At 30.7% G+C, this 22,984-nt stretch overlaps 1 protein-coding gene across 1 annotated transcript in view; it reads right to left on the bottom strand.

The window, feature by feature from the left end:
• Nucleotides 1–182: 182 nt before the first annotated feature.
• LOTGIDRAFT_103637 (hypothetical protein) overlaps nucleotides 183–22,984 on the bottom strand; it is a gene marked incomplete at both ends in the record, with an annotated part of 25,091 nt that continues 2,289 nt past the window's right edge. The window contains 11 exons of the mRNA XM_009053360.1: nucleotides 183–341; nucleotides 2,073–2,321; nucleotides 2,660–2,725; nucleotides 3,120–3,311; nucleotides 3,728–3,814; nucleotides 4,208–4,385; nucleotides 4,616–4,794; nucleotides 5,067–5,160; nucleotides 5,460–5,669; nucleotides 6,045–6,154; nucleotides 6,676–6,811. Coding sequence (XP_009051608.1) covers nucleotides 183–341; nucleotides 2,073–2,321; nucleotides 2,660–2,725; nucleotides 3,120–3,311; nucleotides 3,728–3,814; nucleotides 4,208–4,385; nucleotides 4,616–4,794; nucleotides 5,067–5,160; nucleotides 5,460–5,669; nucleotides 6,045–6,154; nucleotides 6,676–6,811 — 1,660 coding nt within the window. The remainder of the gene's footprint in view (nucleotides 342–2,072; nucleotides 2,322–2,659; nucleotides 2,726–3,119; nucleotides 3,312–3,727; nucleotides 3,815–4,207; nucleotides 4,386–4,615; nucleotides 4,795–5,066; nucleotides 5,161–5,459; nucleotides 5,670–6,044; nucleotides 6,155–6,675; nucleotides 6,812–22,984) is intronic.

The raw sequence follows: 22,984 nt of genomic DNA, 5'->3' as shown, positions 1-22,984 counted from the left end.
TGTTTAAAAAAAATATTAGTATCAATATACCTTGACATTATTAGCATGATATTGTAAAATAAATCAGATTGATGAAACAGATACTGTAAACATGTATCACGGCTTAGAGCTGATATACCTCCAACTCTAGTTACGAGGGGCCAGGATTAAGCTCTATCAGCTGAAGAGGACTATTATTGTGCTTACCTTTTTTCTGGAACAAGTTGACAACACAATGCAGCCAACATAAACATGGTGTCAGGACAATCTCCACTATATTGCTTTTTAAATAGTTCCATATTTAAACCAAAGTCGAGGGTACGAGGCAGATAATCTGGGTCAGCTGACACTCGACTTATCACCTACAAAAGCAATATTCATATTTCATAACTTGCTAAATTTGTTTACAAAAATATTTTCAGTCCCTAGTGAAATTTGTTAATCAAAAGATGATATAGGAATGATATGATGAATAAACAGAAAGAGATGACTAGAAACAGACAATTAACAGAAAAACAATAACAGATGCTACATAAAGTGAACACATAACAAAAGCACAACATTGAAGAGCTGGACAAAAAAATCAAACAATAAAATCATATTGTCTTTTTTTATAGTTAATCAATGAATTTGGTGCACATCAAAAGCAGTCATAACATACACCAACAGTTTTTGAGGACAACAAATAGTAATCAACATGATACAAAGAAAGTTTATTCTGTAGTGATTATTATTAAAACTACTGAAGAAGTTTGTTGATGTCTATTTGGTGAAATTGTACATGAATGTGCATAAATATCTTGTACTTGGACTTGGACCATTTCAATTTCTCAACATCCTATATTATTTTATTTTATGGAAGACCTCATTTACTTTCTGTCCTCTTCAAAATGAAAGATGAATTTCTGAGGCTAGAACAGAGAACCTTCCTTGCAAGACTTTTCAAATAAATGTAAAGCAACAAAAATATATAAAGCACAAGAACCCTTCCCATGAACTTGATAAGAAAAGTTTTTCATGCAACATGACTTGTTCACAAGAATGAGATTTGGAACACCTTACAGAGAGCATCTATCAAACCAATTAGCATTCTTTCAACATGATGAATTAAAACCTTTACTTGTGGTTTATTGAATCTGATATTTATTAGAAAAGTTTAGGAAGGATGGGGTGACACAAGGTGAATGTCACTGTCCTGGGAGTTTTCCATTATGAGGTTGAGGGTTTAGCTTAGACAACATGAACAAACCCACACAAATAAACATGTACTCACATTTCATATACAATTAACTTATTGTCTTCAGATTATTCAATTGACAATCAAAGACACAACAAGATACAGTTGAAAATTATTCATTTTATGGGGGATTATTATAATGATAATGTTTATTATTGCAGTGAGAATCAACCACAAACATATATTTATATTCTGAAAACAAGACTATTAAAATTTACAAATACATAACTCTACTCAAATACAGAGTAATGACTGCATGTTTAGTTGTCTACTTTTCATCAGTTTGGATTCACCAAATACAATGTCTTCTGGTTTATTCAAATGCAACAATTCAAAAAAACTGTGAAAGGCAAACTACCTCCTGACCTTACCAATATACACACATGCAAAATATTTCATTAAATCCAATAAACAGTGGTAGTCTGTAACCCAATCAGAGGATCCATATAAATACAATGATTTGGATAAGGGAGAACATGAGAGAGATGATATGCATGGAAAATGAGGAAAGATAGTGGAAAGAATATGATTAAAACATTAAGATATTAGGGTTCAGAAGACTTTTTAATGCTATTGGCAGCCAAACCTAAACTAAATGTAATAATCATAACAATTACAAAGCCATGATTACTATATCTACAGCCAAACCAAACAAATATACCTGAAACTTACTTCTGCAACCATATTCAAAGCAACTTTGGTTAGTTCATCTACTTTTTTGTTTTTGGAATATGTCAAGTTTAGTTATTTCATGCAATGCAGGACCAAACATGCATTTTTCAATAACCAATAATGCAAGGGTTTCTCTGAACATCTGAATTCAGCAATACAACATAATGTAAAGAAAACAACTTACTTCACACACAATAATACCATAAGAAAATATATCAACTCTTTCATCATAAATTTTACCAGACATCATTTCTGGTGCCATCCAGTACGGGCTGCCAACTACAGTATATCGCTTTTTCTTAGTTTTACGTTTATATTTGGAGTTTGAGCTAGAGTTGTTATTTGGTGTTCGTTCTATATCAGGATAAGGCATATCTGTATTTTTAGACATTATTTTTGCCAAACCAAAATCAGCAACTACTACTGTATTATTCTAGAAATAAGATAACAAAAATTCCATAAAACATTTACCTCTTGATTTTATCAAGTCTTTCACTTTTAAAGCTCATTTTGGTCTAATTTGATTTAGAACCACTATTTTTATTAAAATAAATTTGCACTAATGATGTGTTCATTTAGTCTATTTTTCCATTCTGATGTCTGCACAGAAAATTTGAATGATGCAAATGGAAGCTGTATATGTCCCTAATACGCACAATAATACTTCTATTGTATCTTTTTAAATACAGTTTTAACTGTGCACAGTAACTCTTATAAGTTAAAGTTAACTAAATATTGTATGTTATTATTGAATATAAATATAATACTTACTAATCTAACCAGACAATTATGTGATGTGAGATCTCGATGTATAACATCCATAGAATGTAAATAGCTCTAAAAATACAAATATAACAAAAATCATGACAGATAATACTTGAATGCATTCAACTAAAAATAAACACTAAATCATAATTTATTGATTGGGAAAATTATTCTTGTTTGCAAGGATATAAATCATAAAAACTCCAGGACATGAGTAGCAGCAGTTAATATACATGTAATCTTGGTAATTTATGTCCAAATCAATATATTCTACAGTCAAATAACAAGTGTCTTTCAACAGCTTACATAACTTCACAGTGTGAAAATATGACATTTCAGTACAATGATCAAAATTTGGGATAAGGTATTTATTTGTAATATTGTCAGTCATTATTATTTGCTGTTATTTTTGGTCATCCAATAAGTCTCAAGTTCTGAGTATAATTAATATCAGACAAAGACTTACCATTCCACTAGAGATGTCTTTTAAAAACTTTATTTTATTGACTAAGGTTATTTCTTTACTTTCATCTAATAAAAGTTCTTGTAATGTTCCCCCACCGATGTATTCTGTGACTAAATTTAATTTTTTATCTTTATATAGTACACCCATAAACTTCAACAAACAGGAATGATCTAGGTTACGTAACATATGAACCTGAAATTATATTCAATACAATGACTATATCAATCATGTAAAAGATGTGAATGGGGTCAACTTTGCATTGTCGGGATGTATTTAATGATTGATTGTTATTCAATGGGAAAACATGTTTTTGTAAGTCTAAATTTCCAGAACTGTTTCAGGTAGAAAAAACAATATAAACCTGAAACAGGTTAATAAGAATGAAAATCATGTAGGTCATGTATTCATGCTCAACTTAAACAAAACAACATGGCATCTGAATTTGGCAACTAGGGAAAATTATCATCCAGCAACTCATTTCATAAATTTCATGACATAAGTACTTGTACTCGTTATTTCTGGAAGTGAATTAAAGACCTTCAAAGAATAGAAAATGTTCACATTTGAAGCTATGTTATCTATGTTAAAAATATAAACGTTTGACTTACCTCCTTCAAGAAATTTTTTTGAGCTTCTTCATTAAAATTAAATAATTCTTTTAATACCATAACTTCTCCTGTTACACGATGTGTTACCTGATTAAAATAAACAATCACCATCATAAATTACTTCCCTTTGACTACCAACACGAGTTCAGTTATGACTTTCAAGGTTTAAAGATCTTAAATCTCTTAATAATGTTATCTAGCACATCCTAGGTCAAATTTTCAGTCCCTATAGTACTTAAAACTTTGCCTCAAGGCGACATAGGGTACTGGTTTCTACACACAAGAGTTTTTGTTGACTTTTCAGGACATGTCTTGACAGTGAGCATTTATTTGATGTCTCAAGAGTACTTTCAATTGGCAACATTTCATCACAATTCTTAAAGTGTTAACCTGTTAAATTTTCATCATTTGATCATTTACATTTACAAGTTCTCCTAGTATGTAAAGAACATGTGAACACCAATTCCAGAAAAAGCTTACCTTAAAAGCTTGTCCAAAGAAGCCTTGACCAAGGAGATCACCAATTATTAGATCAATGACTCTGAAGACACGATGAGAACCTGTTTGACTGCGTAAGGAACTAGATCTCGATAGATCTATACTTAGTGCTCTATTAGTGGGTAATGGGGAAGGTGATTTACTTCTTCTTCTTGATGGACTGTAACTAAAATCAGAATCTTTTATCAGCAACCGAGGCATTTTTAAAAAATACAAATTTACAAATAATTTTCATTGGATTTCAGTGAATTTCAGTAAGAATTTGCAAATCTAACAAAAGCTGAATGAAATCACAAAAATTTGCACAATATCACTGAATGTTTTGAATCTATAATGAGATATGATATATGCTTCTAAATCACTCAGTACCAAAAGTGCTACCAAACTTACTTCCTGGCTTTTAAAGATGATCTAGGACGTAATTGAACTGGTGTATTACCAATGATAACTTGATCAGGTGATGATGTATCTGTAGGACTATCACTATCTGAACTATGGCGTAATGGTGATGGGTCACGTTCTAATGTTATGTGTAAAACTTCATTGGTATTGTTAAATATTGTGTCAATCTAGAAATACAGAAAATAGGCTCATTTGCTATTGAATTTCCTTTGAATTGTGCTTAGATCATTAAAACAGCACAGAATAATACATTATTTTAAAAACGTAAGTTCAAATCTTTATCTGAATGCGAAAAAGCACTTCTGTTAAGATCACTCAAGATCAAAGGAAATAATTTGCAACCTGAAGTGAAGAAAGATTAAATCTGAACATGATAAAAGACAATTGTGTTCTAAAATATAAGGTTAGTGTGTATCGGTAAAGAAGCTAGAACACTTACATCTTCTACAGATTTATCTCTAACATTTAAACCATTTACTTCTAATATACGATCACCAATCTTTAAACCCTGTAGATCTGGACTAACATCCAGACTGAAATTAGGAAAGTTTACCAAATGATACCAAAATATACAATTATTCTCTTAATATGACCCTTTCAGAAACTTTACCATTAACAACCCTCCGAATAAGGATGGCCATTCATGGTCCCATAGAATTGTTCATCCAATGAAAAATGCATCAAAAGAAGGGAGACTAGATTAACAACTATTAAAATACTACTTGCCAAATTGCCAACGGTCCTACATAAATGCAGAGTACCTTTCCCTGGAAATTGTCCAATACATGCATACTAAATGCAGTATGGACTTTTATACATAGTACAAACTTACTCTGTAATTTTAATGGCTGGTGATTTCCTATAGATATCACTGTTTCTAGAAACCCTATAGGATGAGTTCCTCTGTCTATCCATAGTAAACTGTACACCACGATTTCTGTCTGGGGTAGGAGGTATTTCTACTAGTTGTATAGAATGAGGTTTCCGTCTTCGTGGTGATGCAGCCAATAATGGCTTCATTACTTTGGAGTAACATGTTCCACTGTAATATAAAACAATTTATATCGGGAGGAAATTAAATCTAATGAAATTTAACATCCTACGTTTCTGCTTCTGATAGGGTCAATAGTGTTTAAAAACATCATAAAGTGTGCGATGAGAGAAATTTTGACATGCAATGATGACAAGGGGATCTAGTTAAACATGTAGGCCCTTTGTTCTGTTTAAGAATTTTCTAGATTTAAATATTTCTATTTTCCCTTGCAAATGAAGTGTAATCTGAATAAAGTCATATGATTCTGCTTGAAGTTAAAGAAGTGTGGATTGGTTTTATGAAATGAGTTTGTAAAATTAGGAATTTGAATTTAGCACCTTGAGCCAAAATTCACAGATCCAAAGAAATAATGTGAATACATACCAGAATAGTTTTGATCTCTCTACTAGAGCATATGTTTCACCATCACCAATATAACTATCACAATGAACACATTTAAAACATTCTGGATGGTAACGATGTTCTCCAGCCACCTGAAATAAGGGAATTTCACGAGTTTTTCACATTAAAGTATACAATCATTACAAATTTATTGTTCTATCACTTTTAATACATTTTGAAATGAGGTTAATATGGATAAACAGCTATTTTTGACCAATCGAAACCTAACAGAATGAGAGAGCAAAATTTTGGTCTCTTTATTCTTTTGTATTTTGAATATTTGGTTTATCTGCTTTGTCTGCATGCTCTTCATCTTGAACTTGGTAAGATTATGGAAATTTCTATCGATTTGGTTATGTTCAAACAAATCTTCACTAATTGACAGTGTTGAACTTGGAGTGAAAATACCAAAAGTGCCAGTTACCATCTCGTTACAAGCCTTGTACAATTTTAGATCAATATTTTTCATTTTTGGTGTGTAGGTTTATGTACCCAGATGAACTTGTTCCCCTGCAAACTGCAACTAGTAAAGTATACACCCATATATTTTTGTTAGTTTAAAAGCAATATTTCAGTCAAGATATAAAAGTTTTAAATGTTAACAATAACTCACCATGACAGGTCCTGTTATGAGATCTGAACAACCATTACATGATTCACCAAATCTAGCCCAATAGTCTGACTGACAAAATAAACTACCATCTTTCTCAAAATACCAATTTGGTAGACATTTTTTACACCTTGAGCACCTGAAAATATATTTTAACAAAATTATACCTAATTCATAACTTTCAAGGTAGTTTTTGAAGATTAAGATCCATTCTTAATTTAGAATGATTCTCATATACTCTGCTATACAAAAGTACAATAATTTTATGAATTTATTCATGATAGTTGATCTGGTTGAAAGAAATTCAGTGCAAATGCACCCAATATCGATTTTCAGGAAATCAAATGAAATGGTTTAGCTTGACTTTATTTCATCACTGTCAGTTAAATATTCACCTTGAATTAAAATATCCAGTTTTTATATGTAGATTCAACATGGGTGCAACATAATATAATACAGGTTATGTCAACTTTAGGAAGGGCTATCTTTACATTCATTATACTGACAATACTATAAATATCATGGCTAGCTTTTATTTAAAGAAAATTCTTCATTCAATCATTTCATTCATTTTATACTGTAAACAGGTACAGATAATCAGTGGTAGATTAGTATTGTAGAATTTGGCCAAGGACCAGCTGATAAACAGGATTCTTGAGAACAAAGATTCCTTGTTATATGGATGTTTTTGAGAACTTTATCAGGAAATTTCTACAATATGTGTCTTTTTGTATCTAGTCTGTCATCTATAGATTTTGGTCCAAATACATGCTTTTCAGTTTATCATTTATTTTTCAATTCAATAAAAGGGGAGCTTTCCTTCAAGGGTTTAAGTGTACTCTTGGCCAATTTTAGAATTTTGTCTTACAGGAGATATAGAAATTATGGCACCTCAACAATGAGCATAAGACAACCTAACTAGCTTTTCATCAACCCATTCACTATCATAGCACAAAATACAAGTATACCACAAACATTATTACATGTACTCACTTTAAGATGGAATGGACTATTTCTGCAGTTACATTAAGTATTCTGGAAGGGTGAATATATTCTACTAGCAACATCCACCTCAGTATTTATTTTAGTGATGCACATGAAGAAGTTTTATTAAAAATATGCGTACAGTTGGGTTATGAAGTGGAGTAAAAATACGTTTTGTCAGAGTGATACATCAAGTTGATACATCAAGTCTATATCTGTACCACCTACATCATGTATCAAGGTTATATTTCTAGTATTATTTACACTGTAGTTATGTGACATATTGACACATGTAAATATCAACATTTCACTAAATAACTAGTTAAATTGAGTTCACTTATCTTCGCTTTTAATGACATTGTATACATAAAAGTAAATGTAGGCATATATCAAAATTTCAAAATCCAAAAAAAACAATGGAGGATCGCATTGCATTGTTTTTTTACAGATTCTTTGTGTTTCCATGAAACAATGGCTTTTGCTTCATGTACATCTTTTTATATTAAAGAATCCCAGTTAACCCACAGACAAAACAAATCCTGGTATGACCTGTTCAGACATTAAGAATTACAGAAAATTCTGAAAACTCGATGGAAGAAAAATAAAGCTTTCTTGGGAAAGTCATATTTATGAACTTGCTATCAGCAGCTTATGGATATGTTTTTTAGTTATTTGATATGATTTATTTGGTATCATATCCTATCGATGTTAACCTACCTATATGCTTTGAGTATTTCCAACCATGATAAAAATTGTACAAATCCATGAGCTAAAGATTTCGGTAACACTTTAACTGTATATGTAATGAGCCAATAACACCATACTTTCATTTTAACACCCACAGTAACACTGGGAAGTGATGTGTGTAGATTTGTGTTAGAAGACACAGTGTTTTCTGTGTCACACGACATTCTGATGACAAACTATACTCCTTCTGATTCTTTCTTTTCCAAGAACTCTATCAATTGCAAATTTCAAACATCACTTTGGCACCCATTTTAAATCTTCATTTTCCAAAAAAAAAGTTACTTTCTTATGACTTTGACATCTCCATACAAACTAAACAGAAAAATTATTCTTCAATAAATATATTGTTACATTTCTGCACCAACTTAAGTCAAATAAAAAATCGGGCAAAAATTCATAAACATATTTGACCTTGACCTTTTAAGAAATCCTTTTCATTTCATACACTGTCATTCTAATCACAATTAACATCACAAAAAGTCACTTGAAAAATTTCACTAGTGAATAGAAAAAGTAAATTACAACACAAAACAGGTAAAATGATAGGTTATGTCGATATATATCTTGTCTCCATGAATGAAGGATGTTAATTTGTGAATCCCATCGTCAAATGTCATTGAAATGCGTCAAGTTCTTCACATGGATGTCGTCTGCCTAGTCACCCTATCCTGTATTTTCACTTGAAGGCAAACAAACTTGTCATTTAACAATTGAAATAACCAGTTATAACAATTTAAACTCAGTATTCAGTAGAGTTGTATATAAATACCTCTACCTATATAAAATAACAATGTAATGCACAGTGTCAACACAACTTAATTATTAGTCCCTTCACATTTTTACAATTAAAGATGCTAACCATCAGCTTAAAGAGATATTGAATCTTACATATTAACATAATCCAACAAATTTTAATTAAATGTTAAAAAACAATCCCACTGACGTTATTAGTCAAACTGGGTATTTAGATTTGAAAGAGAGAGAAGCCTAACAAAATTTTGGCTAATCCTGGCTTAAAAGAAAGATAGCATGTATCACATAGTAATTCCAATTATCTTGAAACTTCCACAAAAAAGATTATCACTTTGTACCACTTTCAAGAATATTTCAGTCTACAGTAATTACAGAAAGGTACCAAGAAATCACAAAATATCTCCAGAAAATTTCAAAATTTCAATGTATGATAAATAAACATCAATAAAAGTTACAGATTTGAAAAAATGTGAGCTTCTTTTTCCTCTTGAATGACTTGGTTAATAGGCTATCTTGAAACCTAGATTCATTCTCCTGTCACAACTGAGTAGGCTTGGTGGGATACCGTCTTGTTCAACAAGTTACTGCCATGTTATTATCATGTAAACTCATGAATATATTTTACCTAACAGTATAACCGAATAACTTAATTCATATGCAAATTAAAACATTTTAATTAAATATGTGCATAAATCAACTGGGTGGTTTGTTTACCTACTGGCCTGTAGTCTCAAATATCATAGCCCAACATAATTGTAGAAATATAAACGAATGATATAAACTCTGATTGTTTTGATCTTATCATAATGGTGATATGAAAAAATTGTAAACAAGTCTTTTTAAGACATGAGAATTGAGTATGACAGTGTATGAATTTCTTGATAGCATCAACCCAGTCCACTTTCACAAACAATCTCGCTGGTCAAATCTTTTAATAGTCACTACTATTATTCTTGGTGTTCTTGTCTTAAACTAGTCTGAACAACATCAACATATTATAAATACAGTACAAAACAACAGTCCTGAATCAAAACTTTCCTTTAAGGAAATCCAGCAGATATCTATTACCAACCTATCACAATATCATAGTAAATCCTCTTTTAATGCACAATAGAAAACACTTTTGTGATAATAAGCACACAATATAGGTAATTTTTTCAACATTAAGCTTATAACACCTGTCCCTATAGGACCAAACTCAATGAATACATATTTCGTATATTTTTATTTTCAATGCATCTTTTCACATTGTTATAGCACAATGATGTCAACCAAACAAGTTGTCAGACAGCAAAATTTTAAATTTATAATGGTCCCCCCATCCTTTATGTAGTAAACGAACAAACTTTACAAGGTGACACATGATTGCACAAGATATATAGGTCTACTCTTCAGTGTTAGGAGACCCATTACATATCTATGTCATATCATATTCAGCTGACAAAAAAACCAAAAAAAAAACCATTACCTTATAATATCATGCTAGAAAAAATATTCAGAAAATTTAAGTCATTCAGTGAACGAAAAATATTGCAAATATTTCATAAGATATCAAATATCACATTTTAAAGCACTATCAAACTGCAATATGAAACTCAATGAGAACAACAAGTAACACTTTTAAGTAAAGTTGACCATGTTCCGTAATTCAACATGATACAGCAGTACATTTATGTTTCATAAACAGATAGGGTGGATTGCTGCCAATATTAATTTTGTAGATCTTTATCATTTTGAAGAAGTTTGAGATGGTATACATCTTTGCAGTGACAAACATTTGAATCAAATAAACTAGTACATTGCTGCCTTTAAGCAATTATGTAAAAGCAAGGTGCATAGTCATTTGTTGTATGCTAAATGACTAGCAAGATGCTAAATGTTTGTAACGAATTGCCCATATCCTGACCAGTGCTGTCCAAATTTCTATATAACACTATCAAAAAATATACCAGCAAAAATTGTCTTAATTAGAAAATCTACAAGGGACCTCTAGAATAAAAATGGTCAAAATAAAAATATGTCAGACTTTGAAAATCTTCAATGGACCGAATTTAATATATAAGCCATTATAAGTATATAATAAAGTAAAAGTAATAGTAATACATTTAGTAAAGTACAATAAACTATAGAAATTCAGTACAAATCATCCTGTATTCATAATCTTGACATATGTCAAATAGACATTTTTCAAAATTAAAGCCAATTCTTTAGAGAAAATTTTCTATGGTATTCAAGAGGTCTCCAAGTGACTGTTTTTAATAAGGGTTATGTGTTAGGAGGTAAGGAAAGTCATCATGATATGTCAAACCCTTCAGATTGTTACATTAAACCTTCAGAATGAATCCAAACAATTGAAAATCAATTTGACCATAGAAAGTCAAACCCTTCAGAGTATGTCAAACCATTAATATTCCAAGTTTTCGGAATAATATGACAAACCTCTAGAATGATTTTCCAAACATTCAGAATTACCCTGTCAATCTTTATAGAATTATTTGACAATTTTCAAATATCTGTCAATCTGTTAGCATGATCTGTCAGGCCTTTCAGAAAAATCTGTCAACTTGCAAAATGATCTGTCAAACTTGCAGAATGATCTGTCAAACTTGCAGAATGATCTGTCAAACTTGCAGAATGATCTGTAAACTTGCAGAAAGATCTGTAGACTTGCAGAATGTCTGTCAACTATCTGTCAAACTTGCAGAATGATCTTTCAAACTGTTCTTTCAAAACTTGCAAAGGATCTATAGAATAGTTTTTTGTTGTAGATTTGAATGAAAAATACATTTCTAGTATCTTTGGTTGATTATTTGTGTCCTTCATTATTCCAAGTACCTATATTATACCACTAACTTTATGACTGTACACTGGTTTAACAAGTTTAAAAATAGTTACAACATAACATTAAAATATCTGATTCATTGTTTATAAAGCTATCTTATAAATCTGATCTGAACCAACCATCAGTCACTCAGGCATAAAACAATAACTATAAAATATGCGTTAAAACTGTTTAAAAATGTACTTTTTCACACACAAGCTACTCTCAAAACTGAAGATACTGCTGTTAATCACTGAAAGAACTATTCCAAATACTATTAACTATCTGTCCAATTTCAATGACCTTGAAAAGCAAGCAGATTTTAGGAATATTATGGAACAACAGACTTTGATTTAAGAGTTTAAACCTAAAAGTATCTTGTCTGCATATAATTGACTCCAAAGCATACCGTCAATATGTAATATTTAGGGGTTTTCAAAGGTATCAAAGTGACAGTGTGTTACAGGGTATATATTGAAATATTTAATGACAACATTTCACATTTTTATGAATCTAGCACACACTTGTTGCTTTAAATGACACTTCGGTAAATGCTTAAGAGACGGGGAATCTGAAACATCTCTACCAGAACAGTTTAAACTCAGACACTATATATTTGGAATTGATGATTTTTTCAACAGCAACTCATTATGGATGATGTCAAAACCACAACTATGTCCAGGAGGAAAACAATTTGTGTTCATTGAAATTTCCGAGCAACTAAACTTTCACCTTCACCTGTATGACTAGGAGGTTCAAATTTCACAATGTCAAAACGTGGCCAGGCTAAGCCAGGTAGTGAACCATTAAAGTGAGTTTAAAACTTGTTAAAAGGTCAACAAATACGGTATATAATTAAACTATAATGTTACAGACTCTGTTTATTATTATTAATATATATATCTATTGAAATCTCCTTAATGTCATTTTTAAACTATCAGGTTTCAGTTTTACCTGACCAAAACTTCATTATTTTTTATAAATGAATGGGTTTTATGAATATTCCATCTCGGAAAATACTCTATTGAGGAAAGTAAGGTATCAGTTTTCTGTATGGTTTATGTAACCACTTTTATTCAAACAAAACGGTTAGTTTTAGAGGAATTGCAGCAACCACAGACGTCTGATTGAAATTGGGAATGGTGCAAATTGATGCTACACTGATATACATATAAAATTTAAAAAGAACCTCTTTACAATCCCTTTAAATGCACATTTTATCCTGACCTGTCTGATGTATAAGGAGCATAAATGTTTTCTGGGAAAACGCATCAACAAATCACAAAAAACACCTCATATTCAGAAAAAAAACTGAGACTTTGCAATAAAGCCATTAGATAAATATATATTAAATGAGGAGCCAAAGCGTGGCCTCAATGTCTTTTTTATTCATTTCAAACTGAGGCCATTTTCATCTGTTGTATTTTAATTTATTCATTCCTTTCTTTCAGATTATTCATTCATTTATCAAGCACAAGATAAGTGTTTAGTAAACAGTATAAGATATATAGGGAAAGAAGTGGCAGAACTAGACCCCCGCGACAGTATAATAAAAAAGGAAATAACCATCACCTGTTTAAATAGACTACAAGTTACCATAATGGCTGGTTTAGTATCAACACCTATTACAACACAAGTACAGTAATATCAACACTTTGTCAAACACAGACACCATTTTAAATAACATATACATCATTCTCCTATTAATGACACTGCAATTTTCTTACATTCACTTATTGGAGTCAAATGTGGAAATGCTTGAGCGCAAAATGCTTTTTCAGAAACAGATGAATCTCGAGATTTACAAGCATTTAACATTTCTGTTGTCAGTTAAAAAATATATCAATGCAATATGGTTTGGTCAAGGTTAAAATTTGAGGAATCCACAAACAACTATACTCACCTTTGACAAGGAGAAACACAAGAATACCAGAAAAATTTTAACACAAACATTGTTCAGATCAGTTTCATGCAACTAGAATGTTCCACACACTTTTCAAATGGTTTTAATTTCTTTGTTCACACACTCTCCTTAAAGATCAAGACTTTCAAATGCTTGAAAAGGTTAGACTAACAGGTTGCTGCACACCAAATCATGTGTCAGTTTTCTTTTTTCTTTCTGAGTAAACTAATGTCTCAGAGGAAAAATTTGTTAAATCCACATGTCAGTTTGATATTTCAAGAAACTTGAAGTTCTGAGAAAATAACTTTACTCGCAGAAAAAAAATCAAGGTTACAATTTTGTTGAGAAATGCAAACTGCACTGACTTCTTGAAGTTGGTGGCGAGTAGTTGATGTTGGAACTCTCTAAATTAAATACAATCAAAATTTACACACACTTTCTCTTTTTAGACAGTATGAGTGAAATGTTTCCTTGAAATGATGTAATATATTCATGTACAATCATAAAGGTGATTAGTAACTGCAGACATGCAAATATTTCCTTCAAAAACCATTTTCCTGTTAACTTTTCTTTAGTAGATATAATATATTATGTTGGGTACTTTGGTACATGAAACAAGTGTCTCTCATTTGTTCTTTTATATATAAACTTGTCATCATATTTTCATTTTAAAAAGTAAAACAGTTAAAGTTCAAACATGGCAGAGAATAATGACAAGATTGTTCCCCTTTAACTTCTAAGAAATTTCACTCATAGAAATAGAACTTGGTAACAGTTTGATATTGTATGAAAACTTCTATACACGCATTGAGGTTAAGAGCAATATCTGATAACTGTGATCTGGACCCATTTTCAAGATATGTATTGAAATATGCCATTTAAATCACAGCTTTCAGCTTTCACTTTATACCAGAAAGGATATGTCATCATAATAAATATTGAAAGTCTATAAAGATTACCTGGTATATGACAGATTGAATATTCACTAAGTATTAGTCATATTTATTGGTCTAACAAAAGCAAATTTGATATTTAAGTTATTGGCTGATTGTCAATATTAAAACTCTTTCTAAATGAAGATAGTTTTGCACTGTGTTGAACATGTGAATCATGAAATAATGTTTTATTCAGTTCCATAAAGTCATTACACACGACATGTGAACTTATGTCTACTGAAATTTCCTTAAATTACTGGGTATCTTAATATATTTTCCTCAATATGCTGTAAAGAAACAGGTAATGGATAATAATGTCCATAACTTCACACTCACTACTTGAAATTTTGAATATCCAGACACCTGACACTGACAGTGTTTGTCACACCGTCATTTATGATTCACTATGGAATATAACTACAACACTGGTAAATTTACACAGATGGAACATAGTAAAAAATCCAACAACTTAAGTCACCTTTTATATATTAGAAATACATCTATTACTAGCGTGTTAAAATGAAATAAAGTTAGATAGATGAAGTCATTTAGCAGACTGAGTCATTCTATCTGTAGTGCCATGATTATAATATTGATCTGTACCTGATTTGTTTGTATTCTTCCTGTAACTTTATAGACTAGCAGGATATGAGTAGTATTTTATCAGCTATGAAGGTATCATAATGGAATAATGATCAGATAAAAATAGGTCAAAATTATTCAGAAAAATTGTATCGATAACATTCAAAATTGTATCTCTTGGCTGAAATGCTTCCAAGGTAATTAATTCCTCAACCAATTAGCTTTAAGCTCTTCAGTTCAAATCTAGAAACTGTTTGATGTCTGTGTTTGCCATTCTAGAACACCCAATGAAACATTGCTCTATAGACTCATCTTACATAATATGATTCAAACAATGAGATAGATTATTTGAGAAACATGTTATATGATCAACCTACAGGCTTGACTCAAAAATTTGTTTATCTCACCCTCTCAAGTTGGTGAAAAGAAAATGCTTGTTTTAAGGATTAACTACTGCACTGAAGATAACAGTAGTGTAGTCATTATCTGCTTCGCTAGTACAACTTAACCATACACGAAAAAGAGATTAAACAAAGTAAAAGAGGCACAAGATCTAAAGATTTACAGAGTGTGATAAATCACTTTTCAAAATCCAGGTTCATAGTTCAAGCTTGGTTTGTAGTGATATCAACCTATCACAATCTAGTGGTACCAGGTGCCAAAATAATAGAGAATACCTTACTCTCTAAAAGACATCCTAGAGCAACAAAGTATCAAGCATGATACATTAGCTGAAAGCTGGAGCTTGAATTTAAGGTAACTATATTCGAGCAGAACCAAGGCTGGTTATTTATTGGCTTTTATTTAAGGAAGATTAGCACTTTTAACATTATCTTCAAGATTTTTTTTTCAGAAATACCAAATTAAATCAATTTTCTCAAGGGAGAATCAGAAATGAACAAGTATCAGTATAACAAGCTGACAATATCCACCAATTAAATATTTTCTATCTTTTGTAAAGAATAATATTTATATAGAATTAAAAACCATAGAGTTATAGGATTTTTTGGCCTAAGTTTTAGAGGCAGGAGTGTTTAGTTTCAGTCAGTTTTGACAACTTTCTCAAGAATGAGAATTTAATCAAGTTTACACGTAACTAACAAGTTAAAAATCTTTAACAAGTAAAACACACATGACTTAATTTTTATTGACCACAAACTAGCTAATCTTAATGAGTCAAAACAATGACGAAGTCCTACGCTATAATTCATTTTTTGAGGTAAATAAATTTTCAATTTACACATGGAATGCTAGAAGGCAAGATGCCATGAGTTTTTTGTGACATCTATATGCAATATTCTGAAAATCTGCTCTTTGCAACATACTATACTCTGGTGGTGGACAGAACTGTAGTTGAGGTCAATCTTCTACCAGTTAGCTTAGCTTTTGAGTCCTGGTCTAAAATATTTATTGAATTTTAGAACTTTAATTAGAAAAACAGGGAACGCTTAACCTTCCAGAACATCCAATACCACCCAATAGCACTCTGTCATTGAGCTGTATGCCTTGCATCCCTTTTCAGAGAGTACTTTGGTATAAGTTTATTATACTCCTCAGCAAAAATATCCCCCGCAAGAATGTAAAAAAATATTGATTCAAGTGTAATATTATGGCGTTGTCATGACCAAAGTGACAATCGTACGTGAAACAAACAAAATTAATTGAAAAGACAAAATGGCTAATATTTACTGGATACTATATCAATAGGAATCTCTTTCTGAATAAATATTTCTTATAATATCATTATTTAGTCTTCACACAAACACAGACAGAGATTGTGTGGGTTATCATCATGAAAAATAATAATCTACGAAATAAATGAATGCATATTCTATCAATACGTACAATAAGGGATATGCACCAGACAAAGAAAGGAGTATATTCAGAATAATATTTCTAGGAAAAACTAGGGGTTGAAAATACTAGTAGATGCTGAAATATAATTACCCTGAGGAAGGGCCTCAACAAACCAAATATTTGTTGACCATGCTGTCTGATCTATTTTCTAGGATTGGCAGAAGTAAATATTTATCTTTTTTTTTTAACCTTACAGGATCTTGATTTCTCATTTATCTTCACAAAAATAATTAGGCTTACTTATATCTTTAACATATTTTTATATCTTTGGACATTTCACTGTTTAAATAGTGTTCAATACATCAATTATACAGTGATATAGAAATATTAAAACAGAACTTGAATCAGGTTGTCATTGAGTAAATGTTTATTAAATGTTTATAAAGCTAATTTGAAATAAATATGTGAGCTGACAAATGATAAGAATAACAATAAGAATCCTGAACAATTATAAATTTCATTTGATATTTCCTGATAGCCTACCTGTATTTATCTTTCAATTTTCAACCTCCACAAATCAAAGTCTAGAAGATAGGAAACAGTATTGTTTCGCAACTAGACAAAATGTGACAAAGTGGCAAATAGGCTTCATGACAAATTAGGTGGGAACAATACCACTTTTGTACTAATGAGTCTTAAAACACAGGTTTAACTATCAACATTTCTGTCTTAATCTGTAAACAATGCTTACAATTTGGACCAAAAGTCACGGAAATGTTATAACTTAAAATAAAGACTATTGACTTTCAGCTTACAGCCTAATTGTCTACTTCACGTAATAAATTCTTTAAACATCATTTGAAATTCTCTTACGACAGCAGCAAAATAAAAATTTCAAAATACAAAAGACACCATTCAAGCAACTTCAGACAAGGAAATATCCATTAATGATATGTCTACTTCCATTTATTTCCTCCTTTTTGTGAGACAAGTATAGACACAATTTTATATAAAGTAGAGCTACATGTGGCGCAGAAGAACTCTGCACTGTGAAGAATTAACACTCTTTGTCATATTGGTCATGTGCCAGAGCACAAAGTTGCAGAAATTGCCTTTTTTGGAAGGTTAGAAAACCAGAAATGAAAGTATCAGTGACAGAAGTCAAGAGGGAGCCCTAATTAATGAATAACTTAAAGTAATCAGTACATTTTGAATTTATTCATTCATTGTGTTTTTTTTTTTTTTTTATCACATCAAGTATCAATATTACCAGAAAAGATCTATCCACTAAACCAGACACGAAATTTGCTGGTAACAATCATCATACCAATAAAACATTGACTTACCCAACTTGGAATAGTGGAACAGGCATGATATCAAAACCTTATTGTTGGCTATACTTTGATGTAACCTGCTTACCACAATTGCAGCAGACCTCAAAAAAACTCAACTGTGCTGTTGTCTTGTCACTGACTGCTTTGTACTTGTTAAATCTCGTTTAAGAACAAAAATCAAGGTAGAGGATTGAATGAAATGACAAGAATTTAAAGAACAACAGATAAGCTGATGTAAGGACAACTTGTAGAAGGCACATGTCAACAATTTGTTTACCAACAGATTTTTTCATCAAAGCTCTTCAAAATAAGAGATCAATACAGCTTCAATAAAGAATTTTCTCCATCAGATCACGTAACATTGACACCACCCTTTGCCAACAAAATATAATTTTTAAAGCTTATATTGATTTTATTACGTAAGAGTGAGTCTTTTTTTGCTTTTATCTACTGAATCAAAAATTCTTCATTTTTTCTCTATTGGTACAGTTTTGTTTAATCTGAATGCTTAACTTCAAGATGCTTAATGACATGATTTTGACAGACAGAATTCACTCTGTAGAATTCCTGAAAATGATGTGGAATTGACACACAGTGGCATAATATGTTTTGGAAGGTGAGAGTAGTAGGCTACATTTCTGGTATGATAAAAAGGTTGTTTGAAGCAATGAAATTAAACACACAGTATTTCAGTTGCCTGAAAAAACCTGTAGGGAAACAACTCTAATTTAATTATAACTTAATTTGCAGACACACTCATTAGATGATAACTTTATGCAGATTGCACAATATAATTTGCTGCTTGCTGATTGAATTAATAATGTATAGAGCCATCTGCTACCTAAATATTACGTCTTAAAAGATCAACAATTTTTCTTTAAAAGAAATTCGGTCATGAACAAAAACCAAACAAGTATGAGTTGAGGAGTTTAGAGGCTAATTTAAAGTTTTAATGGTGTAATCTTAAAAGGTCAACTTTCTTTGATGTCACACGTTGAAGAGGGGAGGCAACTAGAACCTATCCTTGACAATATTTATTTTGATATCTATCTTCTTCAAGGTAATAGTTGTCAATTTAAAGAAGTCCTGTAAAGTTTACTTTTAAAAAACAAATATTTGTTGAAATGAAATTTCTTTTTAATGTTGGAAGTTGCAACAACGCTATATATATTTTGTTTTATTTGATTCAACTTAAAAGGAAGTAAAAGAAATACTACCTCTTAGCATAAAGTTAAATCTAAATTCCCAAGCATGGCCATCTGAGTTAAATCTTATGAAATCTGAGTTTTAAAAACTGAAGGTATCATTCTGAGATTAATTCCTGGATCTTCAGGATAGTGAAAAAATGTCTAATTCATTGAGCCACCATTGCCCAGGTAAATAGTCAATACATCTTTGTTGAAGATATGATGATCTGCTTCTCTTATCTATTAGTGATAACACAATAGCAAACTATTTTTAACAAATATTCTCAAATACTGTGATTTTCAATCTGTGGGGAATTTTTAAAATTTTGAGAAGTAATGAGGCACTTTGTAGTTTAGCATAAAATTTTCGGACAATTATTATTTAAGTCTAATCTATCAGTCAGGCTATATTCTCCAACACGAAAAGATTAAAAACCCCTGCTATAATGTGACCATTTATCAGACAAGTTATCAAAAACGAAAGTAAGTCAGAAGAAATTTAAATATTAGATATAATCTAACTTGTATACTTGACATATATATATATATATAGTTAACATATAACCTACTTGAATATATATATATCTATCTTCTTATATAAGTTTACAAACATTTCCTTATCACAAAGTGCATTGTTGAATTTGAGTTCAAATATACCTAGGTCACCTTTCTTCTTAATAGAAAATATGATAATATCAAGAGACACTTTCCTTGATTTACAGATGAAAACAATTGTCTGTATACCCCCAAGGGAGAGCACATTTTCTAACTAGTTCAGTTTGAAAAAAAAATTTAATTGAGTACATCATGTGAAGGTTAAATGATTCAGGTAATAAAAGTTTTAGTAACTGAAAGTCTTAACAGAGGTACATATTACAAGTTCTAGACTTTAAAGATGTGATTAGCATGTTTCTGTCACCATATAACACACAGTATCCAAGACATCCCTTATCAAGATATACAACTACAATTTATCAACACCTTCATTCAGCAGCTTTTTCATCTCATGATTTAACCTAATATTCTGCCAGCCCTGATCCCCTTCTGAAGTAGCAGGTTTTTGACAGAAAAAATCCATGGCATTTACCTGTAGAAATCTTGGGTCTAAAGGGAAATCTTTTTGGATTTGGGAATATAACACTTTATTATGAGAAAATATGCAACTTATGGGTAAATATTTTAGCAATTGGGAATAAAACACTTAATTTTTGTGAAAATTTATGAAGTTATGATTACTTACATCAACATTTGATAAACTCCTTAAATCCAAGCACACATCAAAATATATAAGCATTCAGCAATATCCTAAGCAATGTCCAAAACACTTCTAATCCTTCACATAGACAAATCTTAACAATCCAAATATTCATCAAGAAACTTCACTAACTCTCTCAATGTCTCCAAGGTATAAAATCATGTATTAACTTTATTCTATTTACCATGTAGAACATGATTAATCTTTACACCATATATCATAGATCATAGTCTAGAACAATAGGTCTTCAAAACAATAGAATACAATAGGCAATAAAGAGACTGGGTAGGTGGTCATCAGAGACTACTGCGATATAAGTAGGAAATACCAAGGTATAATACAGGACTAACGTAAAGATTATAATTTATGATCTCAACAAGGATAAAGTTGTAATTGTTTTTGGTAAAGGAAAGGTGTTGACAAGAAAATTGCCCATTGACTTATATTGTATCAATGAAGGGAAGGATTGAAAATTCTTCAACTTAATTAGGATATTTCACACAATATAGATTTTCTTATTAACACCAGATCAACTTTCTAAGTATAGGTTTAGTCTGACTATTTTATTGGAAAGGAGATTGAGGAAACTTGGTGGGCAATGTCAATATTAATATCCATATGTTTTCATTCTCAAATTTCTATGTTTGAATTCTTCAACAATTAATAAAAATGAGCCTTTAAGAATACATTAAAATTTAAAATTGTTATATATTGAAACAGTATATTGTCAGTCGAATTTTTTTTATTCAATTGACAGATAACTGAAGTATTTCTAAAGAGAATACTAAACTGTATTTTCAATCTGTTCAATGATAGTTAAGTTGTATTTTCCAAACAAATAATTGAACAATATATGCCTCCAAAGACTGATTACTGTATATTTTGTAGGCCTCATCAACTGGGTTTTATTTTTATTTAATTCAAAATTATTTGTGATCAGTATTTATCAATCAGTTGACTGATAACTAAACATTATTCTTCAATCAGTTCACCATTAACACTGAACAGATAACTGAACAGACCTATTATTTAGCTTTAACAGTTTGTGGATTCAGATGTGCTCAATTCTTTCTGTGTACTGTTTGTTAGGTATTTTCCGAAATACTTCACAAGCTAACATAGTCACTAAATCTAAATTGATTTGTGGTAAACACACTTACAAGTAAGTGTTCCTTTCTATTTAGTTGGAATTAAGCCCAGCCTTCTATACAAATAATGAATAAACAATCATTTAAACAGATATTTTTTAAATTCACTATAAAATTTTCATGAAATAAAGAAAACAAAGCAAAAGTTCAAATGAAAGTTCTTGGGTCATTGTTTTATTATATATCTTTTTTTATTTGAAAAAAATGTGACCAGACACACGTTTTCTATAGTAACTGAAAAAAGTCATCTGTCATGACAATTAAGCTACTGAAATCAATCACTTTCCCCATTCACATTTCAACACCATTGTTTAATCTTTAAAGAGGGTATAGTTATTAAATTTAGCTCACAGGCTATGTAAAATAGACCTAAAATGAGAAATTTTAGAATACTTGACATGTTCAAGTAAAAAGCTTCTTAGATGTCTTCCGCCAAATTAAATTCTTTTGATATTGCAGTAAATTTGTAGATAATGGTCATAAATTTACATATTTTAGCATAAAAATCAATGTCATGAATAAACATTATTAGAGACAGTCAATTCCTTTATGGTGAACATTTACAGGCTTATGTTAAATTCTTGCTGCTATGCATTACAGAGAATAGTGCAATACATAACATGAAGGAATGTAACTACCATACATGTAATAAATATAGACCCTCTCGTCAATGTTTTCCTTACTATCCACAAGAATTTATGGCTGGGTCCTGATGAAGAGATAGAGAATGAAAAATAACTTCACAAGACTTAAGCAGTTCAACAAAGATTTGATCTGGCTATTTAACTATTAATAATTTCATACAAATGACATCATAAAATTTCAATAATTCTGACCAACTTAGCTACATCCTGTCATATTGTAAG

The sequence above is a fragment of the Lottia gigantea genome (assembly GCF_000327385.1).
Source record: "Lottia gigantea unplaced genomic scaffold LOTGIsca_2, whole genome shotgun sequence".
Lineage (NCBI taxonomy): Eukaryota > Metazoa > Mollusca > Gastropoda > Lottiidae > Lottia > Lottia gigantea.
The sequence above is the reverse complement of the archived record's forward strand: the minus strand, read 5'-3'. Positions and strand labels throughout refer to the sequence as shown.